This window comes from Neolamprologus multifasciatus, chromosome 3, assembly GCF_963576455.1.
Source record: "Neolamprologus multifasciatus chromosome 3, fNeoMul1.2, whole genome shotgun sequence".
In the NCBI taxonomy this organism is placed as follows: Eukaryota; Metazoa; Chordata; class Actinopteri; order Cichliformes; family Cichlidae; genus Neolamprologus; species Neolamprologus multifasciatus.
This window is the reverse complement of record NC_140441.1, coordinates 23,967,189-23,985,142: the sequence shown is the minus strand read 5'-3', so window position 1 is coordinate 23,985,142 and position 17,954 is coordinate 23,967,189. Positions and strand designations below refer to the sequence as shown.

The 17,954-nt window shown below is 39.4% G+C and overlaps 1 protein-coding gene across 1 annotated transcript in view; it reads right to left on the bottom strand.

The window, feature by feature from the left end:
• Positions 1-17,954, bottom strand: part of poln (polymerase (DNA directed) nu) — an 88,504-nt gene that overhangs the window by 27,703 nt on the left and 42,847 nt on the right. The window contains exons 19-20 of the mRNA XM_085153871.1: positions 10,504-10,561; positions 6,298-6,375 (exon numbers count right to left, since the gene is read on the bottom strand). Of these exons, the coding sequence (XP_085009997.1) occupies positions 6,298-6,375; positions 10,504-10,561 (136 nt within the window). The remainder of the gene's footprint in view (positions 1-6,297; positions 6,376-10,503; positions 10,562-17,954) is intronic.

Sequence of the window (17,954 nt, the reverse complement as noted above, 5' to 3'; positions counted from 1 at the left end):
TTTCATGAGCTCGATCACACTTCCTCCAAGCATGGCTGGCAGCCTAAGAAACATATTGCTGACCAGGATCCTTGTGTGTGTGTGTGTGTGTGTGTGTGTAAAGAGAAACAGAAAGGAGAAGAGAAAGTTTCTGGGCTGATATTATAGAAACATATGCAGCTAGTATGAAACACGTGAATCTGTGATCCTGACTTAGCCTGTGTGTGGTCTATATATGTTCTCCAAGGCCTGCAGTCAGGAAACCTTGTATCGATCCACACAGAAATAACCCTGACAGACAAAACGCTTCTCTTTAACTCAACCCTGCTTTGTTTCCTCAGCACTGCACCCACCAGTTGTGCAAGAAGCTAGTGAGAATTTGACATGACTTAAACATTAATATGGACAGCAGAAGAGAAAAGGAACTCAGTAGTAGTGTCATTAGTTTTTCATGATTTGGAATACATTTTAGAAAGAGAAAGCTGCTGATATTTTTAAATATATATTTTTTTGTACTCTGAGGACCACAAGGTGAGTGCCATTTAGTCCCAATATGTTAAAAAAGGCAGACATAAAGAATAGAAACTAGTTACTATAGTGATAGACAAATAGCGGTTTACTTTGCTACAATATTACTGAGAAAAAAACAGATGTAACCGACTACTTTATTAACTGCTCGCTAATGCAAATATCTAATCAATTTCATGGCAGCAACTCAGTGCATGGTTGAGATCACCTGCTGAAGGTCAAACTGAGCATCAGAGTGAAGACGAAAGGTGATTCAAGTGACTTTGATTGTAACCTGGTTGCTGTTGTCCGACAGGCTGGTCTGAGTATTTCAGAAACTGCTGATCTGCTGCGATTTTTCCACACAACCATCTCTACGGTTTACAGAGTATGGTCAGGAAAAAGAGAAAACATCCAGCGAGTGGCAGATCTTTACATGAAAATTCCTTGTTTATGTCAAAGAAAAAAGGCTGTTTTGATCTGATAGGACAGCAACGGTATCTGAATTATCATTCGTTACAACCAAGGTGTGGAAAAGAGCATCTGTCAGTGCACAACACACTGTAGTTTGAAGCAGATGGGCTACAGCAGCAGAAGACCACGCGCCACTCATGTCAGCTAAGAACAGGAAACTGAGGCTACAATACACACGGGCTCACCAAAAATGGAACAATGGAAGATTTTTAAAAAACATGCTGCCTTGTTGAACAAGAAGCAGCACAAGTGGAGGATTAAAACTTAAGGGCCCAACTTCAACTCCAACTTCAATTCAATTCAATTTTATTTATGTAGCGCCAAATCACAACAAAAGTCGCCTCAAGGCGCTTCATAGATACAGAGAAAAACCCAACAATCATATGACCCCCTATGAGCAAGCACTTTGGCGACAGTGGGAAGGAAAAACTCCCTTTTAACAGGAAGAAACCTCCGGCAGAACCAGAAGGAAGACAGGATAAAAGACATGCTGTGGAAGAGAGACAGAGGTTAATAACAGATATGATTCAATGCAGAGAGGTCTGTTAATACATAGTGAGCGAGAAAGGTGACTGGAAAGGAAAAACTCAATGCATCATGGGAATCCCCCGGCAGCCTACATCTATTGCAGCATAACTAAGGGAGGATTCAGGGTCACCTGGTCCAGCCCTAACTATATGCTTTAGCAAAAAAGTAAAGTTTTAAGCCTAATCTTAAAAGTAGAGATAGTGTCTGTCTCCCGAATCCAAACTGGAAGCTGGTTCCACAGAAGAGGGGCCTGAAAACTGAAGGCTCTCCCTCCCATTCTACTTTTAAATACTCTAGGAACAACAAATAGGCCTGCAGAGCAAGAGCGAAGTGCTCTAATAGGGTGATATGGTACTACAAGGTCATTAAGATAAGATGGGGCCTGATTATTTAAGACCTTGTACAGACTAACTAACGTACAGACTAACAATATAAAATACTCCTTGTGAGTTACGGTTGATTAGGGTTGCGGAGAGGTTTGCAGTAAGAACAAATCGACCAGCAAAGACAGGCCAAAGAAATCTATAGATATGAGCTGAAAGTTTAAGGCTACGTCCACAACTACACGGGTATTTTTGAAAACGAAGATTTTCTGTTTATAAAAAAAATCCCGTCCACACATAAAAGCCAAAAACGAAGGAAAACGCTGCTAGGAACATGCCAAAGCAGCAGGTGGTGCTATATTCCTATCCGTGTAGAAATGTTGGCCAATCAGAAGTCAATAAGCCTGGGTGGGAAAGAGTAAACAAAGATGGCGCATAGAAGCAGAACTGAGTCGTATGTGTAGAGGGACAGTAACTGTGTGTGTATATGTAAGTATTTAAACACTGCAGAGAGTACAATTAACAGTAATAGTATTGTAGAAATTCATTTCACCGAAACAATAACGTGGCGCACAGTGTGACGTCAAAAAAGGCGCACACCTTTGACGCTGCGTTTTCTCAGTTTTTCTCGTCCACACGTAAATGTAAAAACTGAGTTTTTAAAAATATCCACTCTGGCTGGAGTTTTTAAAAATCTCCGTTTTCAGGGACCGAAAACGCCGTTTACGTGTGGACGAAAGGTGCAAACGCATAGAAAAATCTGTGTTTTCAAAAATACCCTGGTACGTGTGGACGTAGCCTAAGTCAACTGGGGAAGCATATAAGCCATGTGTTTCATGTTGTTCAAACCCAGGAGAACTCTGGATCCTAAAAAACTGCAAATGCAGCCAGGGTTTATTCAGGAAAGAAAACAGTATCAGGATCAATAGAGGTAATCTCCCTGTAATCTGTTCAGCACTTTATGTCTTTCATCGTTTCTTTATTCTGATCAGCTCTGTCTTCTTCTAATACTGCTCAGCTTCAGTTTGTGATAAAGAAATAAATGAAATTTTTAAACTGAGCTTCTGACTTTGAAGCTCAAAAGATACCATGGAGTAAATGCAAACAAAGACATCACATTTCAGTGGTTCCACCAGTGAAAAACTTCATAATTTTTACCACTTGTACTTAGAAAAATAATTAAGTTAGCAGATTATGAGTCATGCCCGCACACAGATGTGAACAAAGTCATGTAGTTAAAGGGCAGTAACCTGAAACACACTGGCTCATATCTACTATTGAATAAAGCGTCAATGGAAAAAACTGGGCCTTTGATCTCTAAAATGCCTGCTGATACTGTAAAAGAGCACATTATGCAACTGCTATTAACATTTTAATTTACCTTCAACTATGTCATTCATCTGCCTGTTTGATAGTCAAACCATTTGAAAAGCTTCATAACATATTTGAATGAGGCTTTTTTAAAATTAAAATCTCTGATGAAAAGCTTGCAGGATGGCCAAAAGTATTGTTTTTATCAACTTAGAAAGCTAAAGAAATTCAAATAAAACCAATCTCATTGCATGCTTTTAAGAAGGCTTGATGAGGGTCAGAAGCCTGCCTTGTTCTCATCTTGGCTAGCTCCCTTTCCTCCTCACTCTGCAGCTCCCACACACCAGCAGACATCTCCCAACAGAAAACAAACGAGTTCAGAAATGTAAAAATAAACAATGACACATCAGATGCACACAGGTTGCTTTGGGAAAGGGAGGATGTTCAAAATGTAGTACGAAGTACGAACAGTTTGTTTATCTTAGGTGAAATGAGGGGGGGTAGGAATCAATAGACACACACAGACTAGAAATTAATATTCAGATACCTTCTGATGCGTCTCATTGAATTTATAAGGACACAGGAAAGGAACAGCAGTTGCTTTCCTGTGTAAACACACACACGGATACACACACTGTACCAGTTCCAGTTTGGAAAGGACATCAGAGGACATGCAAGTGGCGGGGCTCTGCGAGGCCTCCCTCGGAGGGGTTGTTTCCATGGCAATCTTGCCTCTAAGTCCATGTTTTGGTGTGGGCATGTGTTGGCCTGCTGGCGCGAGCGTGTTAGAGCCTTCCTGCTCTTTGTGTATGTGTGGGATCCTCACTCTTACTCTGCTGCTGTCCTCGTGCTAACCCTGTTTTATCTGTCTGGTTATGTAAGTGTGCCACACTGTCAGGACCAGCAGACACCCCGGCTTGCCACAAAGCTCTCCCAGACTGACAGTGTCCCGACTCTGCCCTATTTGCCTGCACAGCTACATCACCATTGCACCCAGGAGTGACCTTTTGATGTCAGCTGAGGTCATGTCAGCAAAAGAGGGCTGTTTGAGCTCACAGTTAGAAACTTCAGCTGAAGTACGGGACCTGAAGTCAGAACACTGATGCTGCAAATGTTTGTCAGAACATAAAAGAAGATCAGGGAAACTTGTGTAATGCTTTAGAGTCAGATCTTTGCAACATGCATTAACTGATAGGCAATTATATACCTGTTGATAAGAAACATGTATAATTAATGTATAATAAAAGATTTAACTAGGAAGGACTCTCTCTTTAGCTGCAGTAGCTACAAAAAAACACTTAGGTCAAATAAAGCATATAACAATTCTAATAAAGTAGCCTTTAATTTGCATTCTTAAAAAGTCTATGAACTTTTGCCAGGTAATTCCTGAATCTAAATTCAGAAAAAACTGAGGTCATTGTACTCTGCCCTAAAATTCCAAGAAATACGGTATCTAATCAGATGCTTACTTTGGATAGTAAGATCCAAGAGACCTTGGTCTCCAGCAACACCGTGAGGAGCCTTGGAGTGATTTTATATGATATGTTGTTCAGTGCACATATTAAACAATTATGAAGAGCTGCTTTCTTCCATTTGCACAATATCTCTAAATTTAGAAATATCCTATCTCAGAGTGACGCTGAAAAACTAGTCCCATGAATTCTCATGATGCACTGAGTTTTTATTCTTCACTCAGAGATATGTTTATGCAACACTCTGCATTTAAAGATGAATTATTATTCATCTGTGGCTCTTTTGTCCTGTCTTCCTCCCCTCACTCCTAACCGGTCACAGCAGATGGCTGCCCCTCTCTAAGTCTGTTTCTATTGGAGGTTTTTCCTTCCCACTGTCGCTTACTGTTTGCTCATAAAGGGTTTTTTAATTGTTGTGGGTTTCTCTGTATTATCTTATCTCTTATTGAAGGATCTTTACCTTACAGCAGCGGTCTCCAACCTTTTTTGCGCCACGGACTGGTTTATGCCCAACAATATTTTCACGGACCGGCCTTTAAGGTGTCGCGGATAAATGCAACAAAATAAAACTAGTACCGGTACCGAAAATTTTTTATTCATAACACACGTGAAAAGACCAAGGAAAACCGAGTTAACAATCAAAACGATAACAAAATAACGCTGAAAACCGATAAAAACCCCGAAAACCATACATTTCACACCTGAGCCTCAACTCTTGCGGCCCGGTACCAAACGACTCACGGACCAGTACGAGGCCCGGGGGTTGGGGACCGCTGCCTTACAGTATAAAGTAGCTTGAGACAACTGTTGTTGTTTGGTGCTGTTTAAATAAAACAGAATTAAACAAGTGATTTTGTCTAACAAGGGCTTATGATGCTATAATTAACACCTTATCGAGCATAATTAACACATAATACATGCTGCTAATGTATGACAATTATCTTGTAAGTACCTACAATAGTGTTATTACAACTGACATTTATTACTGAGACCTTTCTTTTTATTAAGTGTTACTGAAAAGGCTTTAATTAGTCTTGTTTTACTCACATATCTCATTTTAATCTGGGCTGCTGTCGAAACAGATGTTCATACTCTTCCCACTAGGCTAGGCTACAAAAGCAGAACTAATGTTGGCACTACTACGGTGCAGCAATTCTTCCACTCTCTTAAACGTAGTTACTGACTGGCTCAACAGTAAATGCAAAGACATGCCTGAGCAGGTAATTTCTGTTGACTCGAGAATAAATGATGTGTCAAAACATGAGCAGTGATTAAACTGCTCATGTACTCTAAGTACAAGTACTGGAGATACCTTTGTGTCCAGAGCAACATTTGGTTATTCTGTACTGACAAAGTGCATTTAAAAAGATCCGATACACTGTATGAATCCCAAAATAAGCAGACCTCTGGAATCAAAAACAAACACAGGAAGATAAAGATACCAAATGTCTCTATAATATCATTGCGCATGCACTTAATTAAGTTGAATTACAAGTCGTTCCATGGTGTAGTCGTGTACACATCCACTGGCAAGAAAAAAGGCTGCTGGTTCAATTCCAGCCAGAGACACAAATCCAATTTGGGGTTATGGCAGGAAGGGCATTTGGTATAGAACTTTTCTAAAACAAACGTGAGGTGCTACCTGCTGTGGGAACAAGAGAGGAGCCAAAAAGGTTATGTTTTGATACTTCCTATTTTCTCACCTGCAGCAAGAAACGTGCAGCCCTCCTGAGGAATGAACATGGCTCGAGGATGCACAGTCACCACCTCGTCTTCTTTTCCTTTGAGAACCAAACACAGGCGCTGAGGAATAACTCTGTAAATCATCATTTCCTGTTAAGCAAGAGATACTCCAAACTACAAATGCATAACTATATACAGGTTACAGCCTCTTGTCACTTGTCCTCAAGGCTGGATTCAAAACAGGTTTTTGCATTAAAAGTTGAAGGTGAACAAAACTTCTTGTCCAATTAACAAGAAAAAAATTATAATACACATTTCAAATGACTAATTATTGTTTTTCCAACTTAATACAATTTATTCATTTATGATAGGATATCACCACTAATTTAGCTTGTTAGTTCATTGTTATGGAGGTATAAAATTACCCTTATTAAATTAAATTAAAGTGAAATAAAATCTCTTCTGGATCCCACTTTTACTGCTCCCTGTATATTCTTATTTCCCCATAAACAGCTAATTTAATTACTTTTTAATGACCTCATATACTGCTATCTTAATTTATAAAAATGTAAATATAACATAGAAAGTTTAAATGTATACTGTATACAGACAGCTTGTTCTTAACTTACTCTTATCTGTGTTGTGATGTCGTTTATAGATATTTTAATGCGATAATACTGGCTTTAAATAAAAAAAATACTCAGTGAATGCCATCTGGTTTGGTTCACAGGTCTTTTATGGCTCAGTCACACTGGAATAAAAATAAAACTGCCGATTTATTACAAACAGACTGAATGTAATTGCCAACTTGACCCCAGTTAATACCAAACTGCTGGCAGACTGACTCCGTCTAGCTGCTGTTTTATCGTCACCTTCATGCACCAAAGTTGCTTTGAAGATGGCAACTGACTATGAGCGTCCGCAAACCAGGTTCCCGTGTTTGAAGCGACCATTTCAAAGGCAAGATAAGCCATAATCTTAGCTGTTTTGTGGTCTTAGTCACTGTTTTCCCCAGTGTGACTATAACATTACTGGACCATTGATCCACTGAGTGTTAATGAAGGTTGTGCACTCTTTGTGCAATCAAAATGTCAGGAATTTAATAAATAATGATCAATATACTGTAAACCACACAGATGCTGAGCTTAATGCAAGTGTCTTTGCCCGCTTCATCACTTATCCGTCTTGTTAGAAATGCCATGGCTAACTGAATTCAAATTCATTTGACCCACTATATATATGTATAGAATCCCAGTGTGTAATGTAGGGATATCTTTCTCAGCACATTTAAAACCATGAACAAAACTGAATGAAGAGTTTGTGGAGTATACAGAAAGAGACACTCAGAGGAAATGTAAGCAGGGGATTTAAAGGAGCAAGAAAAACACTTGTATCCGACTTAATAAAGGGTTAAGTTATGCTGCTAAAATACAGCAGGAACCCAATCAGGACCAGGCTATGACAGTGCTGAACTGAAGTGCTGACCTTTGTAATGGAGAAATGACAACAATAACAGCCATCACACAGCCCACGTCAGCGTGATTAAAATGCCTCTAAAGCTGCACACACACACACACAAATATCATAAACACAAACTGGGGCACTGCTATCCTTTGTGATTAGTGTCTCCACCTCGCACCTCAAGTCACAAAGTGATAACTGATAGGAGAATGACAGAGGGAGGGAAGCAGGGATAGTGATGGAGGAAGAGGGGGAACGATACGAGGGATGTAGCAGAGGCTGAAGAGGATTTGATGACAAGGACCTTTGGGAGCCTGAGTGAGAGGGGAGCAGAGGTGCTGATGTTAGCACCTACGAATCACTCACACAGGAAGAAATAAAAAAGGCACTGAGAGGACAGAGATAAAGCAATAAAGCTGAGTGCAGCACCAATGGCTGTGACTGACAGCAGCGGTGTCTGTGTCAGTGGTCACGCCAACAGACGGACGGACTTGTTTTAATGTTTTATTCATCATCTTGTGTTTGGGACTCGCTGTCAGCCGGCTGATCTGGTAACTCTGAAGCAGTCAAGGATTAAACTGACTCTCCAGATACCAGATGACCTCATAAAAATAAGGAAATCCATCCTTAAATAGGAGCTGGTAATCTGTCACAAGCTCTTTGCATCACAGTTGCATGAAACAAATGTAAGGTTATAAAAGCAAAGACTGTAGTTTTCCCGCTTCTGTCCCCAAAGAGACAATCAATAGCTGGAGTGCTAAACGTGAGCAAATTGTGTTGTTGAGCTGACATACGCATTACAGCTTCAACTGTACGTCGATAAGTATCTGGATAAAGACTCAATCTTTGTAATTCAGCATCTGTACATTACCACAGAGGATTTTAATGTTGTAATGTTGTTATAAGAGTATTTATTCTGATTCGGTTTCTACACTTTTATCACTTTGTGGGCCCTTAAATTAAAGTTATGGCTCTTTTCCCATTTGTTTAGACAGGGGCCTTGAAAACTGCCCAGAGACATCCTGCCAATCAGAGATTTACTGTACTTGAGTAAAAACAGATTAATTACACTCGATTAATGTGTCGTGAGTATCTAGTGTAATTTATGGGATTTGGAATTTAACAAATCCAGTTCTTTAATAAATGATGGGTGTGAAAACTAAGAATATATAAATATAAATGTAATGTAAAGAAATAATGTCTTAAAGGATTTAAGACAGATTCAACATCATTTTTAACATTTTAAGATGCATTGATATGAAATAAAAAGCACTGATGAAACCAGTTCTGAACAGAGCTTCAACCTATAATCTACTTATTCGGCCTATAAACTGAAGAAAACTCAAGTCTGCCATCATAGCCAAATTCTGTCATGGAGTAATTTTCCTGTAGAGTTGTCAAAAAACTTTCATGTAAACTGAAGACTCCTGCTGTTTTCATGCTGGCGGTGTGAAAGTATTTACCAAATATTATAGTGTGCAGCAAGGGAAAATCACAGCAATTAAAGCTTGGAGAAAGCCTGACAACAACACTTACTGGAAAAATAATCAGGTCTAAAATTGCCAAGTGGATGCTTGTGTTCATATGGATCATGAAAGCAACACCACATGCAGAACGGAGATAGACTGGTTTTCTGTGTATGATACACTATACAAATCCAAGTTTGTATTTTAGTAATAAATGCAACCTTAATAATGCAGAGATGTTTGAATGAAAATGCGCTCAAAGAAGGAAAACTATTTCACATTCTGGTATGTTCATTTGAGGATCTTGGTACTATAAGACACAGTTATGTGCAGAATTACACAAACACCCATCATTGGCATGAATGTCATGTTACGTTTGGGCTTTTAATGACTTCTTGGAAGTGCTCTTTTCCCAGGGTGGAATGATTGTGCAGCATACAACTTTAATGACTTGGTGCACAAGTTTGAATTTATTTTGATTTCTCTAATTCCCACAGGGTCAAACGTATACCTTCTACAACTACAGCTACAACCCAAACACCTTCTGGAGAAAAGTTTTATGTGAGATGTGAAAAATATCCAGTCAGAATCAAGCCAGAAGCTTGTTGATGGCTACCAAAAGTGTCTGGTGGGCATGGAGAGGATATTTAATGAATTATCAGTGTAGAATGTATGCATAAATTTGAGCTTGTATATATTCTTTTCACCCTATGCGGCTATCTGAAAATCCAAAATAAATTTAAACTTGTGCACCCAACTCTTTTTAAAAGTCATTTAAGTTGTATCTGGTACTATCTGGTATCTGGTACTATCCTGGAAAAGAGCAGTTCAAAGAAATCATTAAAAACCCTGATTTACCGCGACATTCATGCCCATGATGAATGGATGTAAACTTCTGAGCTGTACGTCCATAAAACTGATTATTATTATAATTAAATGCAACAAACAGCATTTTTAATTATCCACAGGCTGAAATCAGAAGTGTGCTACAGCTGCAGTCCTGAACTAACAAGCAAAACAAGAAGAGGCTACAGCAGGGGGGTAGTACACAAACATGTAGGAAACACATTCGACACAGTTTGGTAAGAAGGCCTTTGCTGCTGCTGCTTTATCGTCCTTTGGGTTTGTTTTTTTTTAACTTGTTCCAGCTTATTCTGCCTGCTCCAAAGGAGGTCCTCCTCACTCTCTAACATACACTTGCACTGCACTTCCAATGCATCATTGTCACTCTCTGAGGTGTGTGGGAGGGTTTTTTGCTCTCTCTCTCTATTAGAATAAGTGTGTGTGTGTGTAGCATACCTTGGATGTACTGCTTCTTGGTGATTTGAAGTGGCTGCCTTGGCAGTGCCTGGAAGTTCTAGTTTAGGAGAAGACATACTGTGTAAGTCAGATGGAGTTAACTCTCAACCTGTAACAGTGTTTCATTATTCCGGGTCTCCCTGTTCCTCTAAATTATTCTCTGAAGAACCCTGAATAAGATGATCTAACTATACCTATGAAGGAAAGGTCAGAGTGCACAGACACTTGGAGCGTGCTTATTAAAACTACAAAGAAGACACGGTAGACAAGTAGTTTCTTTAGTCTGTAGTACTTTTGATGTTGTGTGTTTTTATGGAGTATGTCAGAAATCTTCTTTTCAAAGTGTTTAAAGGAAGAGTAAAACGAGTCCAAATCAAAGTAGCAGACTTCCAAAAAGATTCCCAGACTTTTAGTTTCAAGTTTAGATTGAGCTACTATGAAATTGGATCCTACATTTTCCACAAAGCTAACTGGGGGCATATTTTGTTAGGTTATATTTTGCCAGTTATACTTTCCAACTGGTAATGGTTTGATTTTGGCTTTGATTTAATTGTTGTTTTTATGCTTTAGCGTTCCAGTTTTCTGCCATGTTTGCCGTGAGTCGTCTTTGTCTGCATGTAGTATGTGTAATCTTGTAGGTTGTTTCTTGTTCTTGGTTTTACTTCCTGGTTGATTGTCTTGATTAGCTTCACCTGTGTCTTGTTTACCTCTAATTTAGACTCTTCTATTTGTCTTCAGTGTATAAACAGTCCTGCCTTATTCTTTGTCTTTATCTCGCTATCATTTGTGTCATCTGTTATGACTTTCCATGTTTATTACCTCTATGTGTTTTGAATTTTACAGCTTTTTGTTCACCTACAGTTACTTTTTCTGAACTGTGGGCATCAGTATCAATAATTCTTGATTTTAGTTTTACTCTTTTTTTGCTGTGTATTTGGATCCTTGGGACTTTTTTTCTGTGACAAATGCTTGTTGTAAAAAAAATGTATAGCCTAGGCTTGGTTTCTCAGATTTGGTTTCTCAGACTTCAAATATAGCCATTAACGGATGCTGTACTTCAGGAAATTCATGGTTGCAGATGTCTTTATAGGGTTAGGGTTACATCTAGCTTCTCAAACAAGTGTTACTTTTGCATCCTGTTGATGCCGTGTTGTTAAAGACTAAGCCTGGATGTAAGGATTAATGTCACACTCACAATGATGTTAATGTGACTGGCTGACTGTTTTCATTAGCCCTCCAACTAAATGTTGACATTTTGTTGATGCTACAGTGGAAAAAAGCTGAGCATTTAACCTGATGAAGGTCAGATGGCCTGAGATGTTGTAATTTATTAAATAAATCAGTAACAAGCAAAGTGGTGTCTGAAAGTTACATTTGATGAAATTTCTAAAAACATTTGCATAATATTCATGTCCTGCTGTCTGGTTAATGTAGTGTTTAACCTTCTGGACTCAATAGATGGGACAGCACATACAAATCCAAGGCTCGCAAAATTTCAAAATCTCTGGTAGCCCTTCGGGCAGGCATTCTTCTGTTTTTGGTAGCCCAAAATAAATTTAAGTAGCCCGAATAAAAAAGAAAGCAATTTTTTAATGTTTTGTTTCCATTACAATATTATACATTAAAGTATAATATTGTAACGGAAACAAAAAATAATCAAAAAAATTGTTAAAATATAAATCACAACAACTGTATAAAAATTACAACCATCAACTCAAATACTTGGTTCAAATTGAACAGAAATTTCTATGAACTTGTAAGAACTGTGTAGAACATGAATCTGTCTGTGTCAGATCCTGAATCTGAAATTTCCACTGAAGTCACGGATAAGAAGTAAGTGGAACCAAGATCTAGGCCATTTTCTTTTTGATGTTTGCAAAGGCTGCTAAATTTGGTAGTTCACTCTTTGCAATATAGCACGCTGCTCTAAACAGCTTTTTCAGGAGTTCTTGTTGTGCTTGGTTTACTTTTAGTATGTTTTTTGCAATTGCTGTTTGTTCTGGGAAAGATACTGCAGACTGGGCAATAATCCATTTCTTGCATTTCTCATGGGTCCTGATGGGGTCTTTCTTAAAATTACTGGTCCCAGTAACAAAGGCGCTTGTCGACTCAGAAATCAAATGAAACTCACAACACACCTGGCAGAACATCATGTTATTTAGCTCGTCATATTGCAGCCACAGAAATTCTTTTGTCCATGAAACCAAAAAAGCTGCGCTTTCTTTTTGCCTCATAGTCTGATTTGTCATAACTTTTCCGTTTTGTGGTAAGCTTTTCTTTGGCTGTCACTTCTTCACCCTGACCTGTCTTATTTGGCTGAGCAGAGCTAAAATACCAGCGTAAATCCTGCTGCTTTTACACACGTACTTACATAACGGTCAGCGATTCTTTGCACACTCAACCTCTCATATGTTTAAGCTTGCTGCGAGAGATTTCACTTGTCGCGTTTGAATAGTAAGCTAATGACGATGTCAGAGGAATTGGTGCGCAAATAATCGTCACTCACCAATCAGTGCTGCTGCTCTCTACACACTGTTCGCGCGATCGCAAAATGAAAGTGAAAGCAAAAAGCAAGCGCAAATTCAAACGCGATTTCAATATGTCACATATTGACAGTGACTCATCGATGCCAATGACATAATTACTCAGCTACATTGGCGAAAGAATGTAAAAGCATAGACATATATTTTCCTTCCTATGATAGCCCGACGGGTAGGGCTGAGTTAGATTTTGGTAGCCCGACTGGAAAAATCGCTAGTCCCGGGACGTCGGGCTAGCGATTTTGCGAGCCCTGAAATCACAGACTTGCTGACTTGTATTAAAAATGTGAACTTCAAACAACATAGCAGTTTTAATCCCAACAGTGCATTTTTGAGGATTTTATTAACAGTTTGATGCATGTGAGTTCTATGCCATAAAACAAGATTGAAGCCAACAAAATAACCATGCTTATGCTAACTACACATCTTTTTGTAAACAAAACATAAGCTTTTTAGAGATTTTATGATGTGAAAATTACAGCGTTAAACCATGTAAAAGAATACATAACCAAAATCTGAATCATACTTACATGTTATATTTTAGATCATCTCAATAGACATTTGGATTTTAGGTTTTTGCTTTAGTTTAATACTGCATTTGCTAGCAATACTTGGTGCTGCTCTCCTAGATTGTGGAGTAGGATTAGGGGTTTGCACATATGATGACTTTGACCTCAGAGGGTTAAACCTAGATTTGCTTCCAGGATGCCTAACCTGCACCAACAAACCACAAAAAATTAAGCAACTTGTTGTAAATAACTAAAATATAAATTTGTAACTTTAAGGTTGGGCAGGATGGAAAGCTGCACCAGGAGCCTGATATTGCAGTGAATGCAGGCGAGTCCTTGAGTGTCCTTGTCTTTCTCTGCACCACATCACACCACCTCATTTTTATTCCTATAATTCGATGACTTGCAGAAATCCTGCGTAGCATTTATATACTGCTGGCTGCTTTGTTTGGCTAAGATAACAAAAAAGCTGAACGCCAACTCGACTCACCTGCCAACACTACAGAAGTTTTCAGAGACACATTTTAAAAGAGGAAGAGCCCGATTATCACTGGGCTCTTAGCCCACCCTGCATCCGCCCACTGAGTAACATAAGACACCGTCGATAAACACACACACACGCAAAATTACACATATAGAGGAGGGTTTTTTTTAGCCTGAAGAAGGATGAAACAGGACAGGATGATTTCCCCAGCATGCATACATATAGTTTAATTGAGGGAGTAAAAAAGCAGGTTCAGACTCAGCACTTCCTTTTTAATCCCCGTTAATCCCACTGTACTCACCCTGTGAAATATACCTGCACAAACAGCACAGGGTCTGGGTGTGTATGTGTGTGTGTGTGTGTGTACGAGTAAGGTGCTTGGATGTTAAAGGTTATTATCAAGGACGAGCAGGAAGCACACAAAAACATTCACACACAAGATAGGTTAACATGGAGAAGGAGGCACGCAAAGTAAAACACACACTAACTGAAGCAAATGCATGTTTCCGGTCATGGTCAGAGTCAGTGTTTGATTTGACCCTGTAATGAGCGTGTGCGAATGTTAAACACAGAGAAAAAAACTGCTGCCTGCTCATGCCACTAATTAATTATTTAGTAGAGGTAGGGAGAGACATGGGGGGAGGACTGCAGTGCCAGAGAGTGAGCAGTGGAAAGAATACATTAGAAGCTGGGCAGACACCAGTGACACACACACACACACACACACACTACGAGATACGTGACCTGGAGTGTGTATTTGTGTTGGAGTGAATGGGAAAAGGTGCAAGTAATTAGAAACATGTGTCTGCTATGTGGGTACATTGTCCTGATGTGACATGCAGTGTGTCGGGTATGACTGCTCAGCTTTCCCATCAGACACTATTGCATAGTACCGTGATGGCAGCATAAATGAACACACACACACACACACAATACAAATTACAGAAACTAGTGGAGATGCTAATTTTTTTCTAAGGTACACTTAGAGTTTTTCTTCATTTTTCTGCAACACCTCATAAAGACAGCAAACAGACAGAGAAGATTTCCATATGAATGCAAATGTAAAGACTGCTTTTCTACTTTATTCTGTCACTTTATTCTATGCTTTGAAGAGCTTTTCTAACATCAAACACACACAAATGCTCCAATGGATGCTTCGGGGATAATCTAGGGTTCAAAATCTTGCCCAAGGGCACTTTAACAACCACAGTAGAGGAGTTAAAGATCAAAACACCGCCCTTCTGACTGGTGGATGACTGGCTCTACCTCCTGCAGCCACAGCCATCCTTGATAATTCGCACCTGTTGTGTCACATTTATCGATAACAGCTTTTCTCGCTGTTGTCATTTTGTCAAAAGAAATGCTGCTTTTTTTTTTTTTTTTTACAATCAAACCGACTGGATGGTCTTGAAGAGCAAGTTAAACCTGAGCCTGCTAAAGAGGTGATAGAAAAACAAAAGAAAGCAAAGACACAAGAAAATCAAAGAGAGGAAAAAGAGCAGGGTGGAGATCAGGAGATAAAAGATAGATAAAAGAGAAAAAGACGAACAGAGACAGAGAGAATCAAAGAATTTCAGGAAGGTGCAGGAAGGCTATAGTACATGCGTCACTGCAGCTGAAGAGAGCGGATGAATGAGAAATTGTAAAATATAAAAGAGTCCAGGTCAGCCTTCTCTGCTCACTGCTGACTGTACAGTTTGGAAGAGATGCTCAAACGTATTTATAGACAGTCACCTTCCCCAGCTCTGGTCAGTACATATCATCCATCAATACACACATACACTTACATGGTTATGCACAGTTAAGCTAATCATAACGTATAAATAACAATGCGCCTGTTATTAAACTCAGATACTGCAATTACCTAAGTACATTCATGTGTGCCAAAGAAATTGATTAAACATTTTACGACAGGCTGATGAAATGTTGCTCTGTATTCGACATGATGGGAGAGCAACTCCCACTGATGGCATCACCTAATGGAGAAAAGCTTTCACTGCATCTGTCTACGTTACACTTAAATATAACTTAGAATGTGAATACAGACACACACCTGCATTGCATGTGGTCTAAGTGATTATCATCCTTACTGTGTCACGAGGGATGGAGATGCAGTTCATTAGCAGACGCTGTAGGAGTCAGACTGAGAGGGCGCGCTCTCGCACCTTCCTTCTAATGTATTCTGCCTTCAGATTGTTTATGATTCACAGCTGAAGCACAGGCGTGCAGCAGCACAGCCACACCAGGTATACAACAATAAGCTCATGTATGTACAGCTAAATGCACAGACACACAAACACAGCGGAGACACATTAGCGTTGGCACAGGAAGGGCTGTGTTAAAAAGAGGCTGTGTTGGTTCCTTTCCTCATCACATCAGTGTGTGTGAATTATACAGAACTGACACACATACTACTGCTGCACACCTACAACACACACATTAAATATTCTGGTTTGTTGGTCTCACACATGCATATACACACTTGTAGGAAATAAATCTGTACTATCAACTCCCAAACAGACCAACATGCTTTGCTGTGTTTTCCCTCCTGGGCTCATTGACTACGATTGAGCCACTTAATCATCCAGATGTTTGTATTTTTGAGTTGTCTTTCCACCACTGGCACTGTGCACAACATCATTTTTTATTCAACATTACAACCCAGACTTGGTATTCTTCATTTCCTCCTCATGTCTTAAGCTGGAATGGCCTGAATATGAAGCTGAAAGTGGCCCCTATTGGTCCTTCACTGGAGTCTGCATGGATCCCTGAAGGGACCACACAATGACACTGGTAGCTAAAGCATCTGTTAGCACAGCTGAACTGTGTTATTAAACTAAATGTGCCTGAAATATAATAATGATGGCTTAGTTAAACCTCTAAAAGTAAACAAACCAACAAGAGATTTTAACTATACCGTCCTACCACGATAGCCATGTTGATGATGTCATCAAACTAGGGCTGCTCAATTAATCGAATTTTAATCACGATTACGATCTGGGCTTTCAATGATCATTAAAAATGACTGAGCCGATTATTAGCCCCTCCCTCGTGCTTTACTCTCGCGCTGCTCCGTGTGGCAAATCGAACGCACCTCTCTGCATTTCGAACACGTGTCACAACAATTAAGAGCAGCGGTCCCCAACCTTTTTTGCACCACGGACCGGTTTATGCCCGACAATATTTTCATGGACTGGCCTTTAATGTGTCGCGGATAAATACAACAAAATAAAACTAGTACCGGTACCGAAAAAAAAAAAGTTTATTCATAACACACATGAAAAGACCAAGGAAAACCGAGTAAACGATAAAAACAATAACAAAATAACGCTGAAAACCGATAAAAGCCCTGAAAACTATACATTTCACACCTGAGCCTCAACTCTCGCGGCCCGGTACCAAACGACTCACGGACCGGTACCAGTCCGAGGCCCAGGGGTTGGGGACCGCTGATTAAGAGGACCCGAGGGAAGCTTGGAAAGCTAAGCAGAAGTTATTTGGAGAGGAGAGTGACTGCCGTTGGTTGAAAAGAGAGGTAAAAAAAACTTCAGTGGTGTGGAAACATTATGGGTTCGCGGAGTCAAACGTGGATCATGTAGACATAGTGTGTAAACTTTGCTACAGTGTCGTAGCTGCACCACAGAGCAACACTGCAAAGTTCACTAAACATGTTTACATTTTTCATTTATTTTTTATATTGCAAACATTTGCACTGTCATCAGTATTTGCACACTATTTTATATTATTTTTTGACAATCTTTAAAGTCATTATTCAATACATTGTTATTGTTAAATAAATATCGTCAAATAATCGAGATCTCAATTTCAGTGAAAATAATCGTGATTATCATTTTTGCCATAATCGAGCAGCCCTACATCAAGCTGTTCCTGTTTGCATGGCAGCAGCTGCAAGCATGG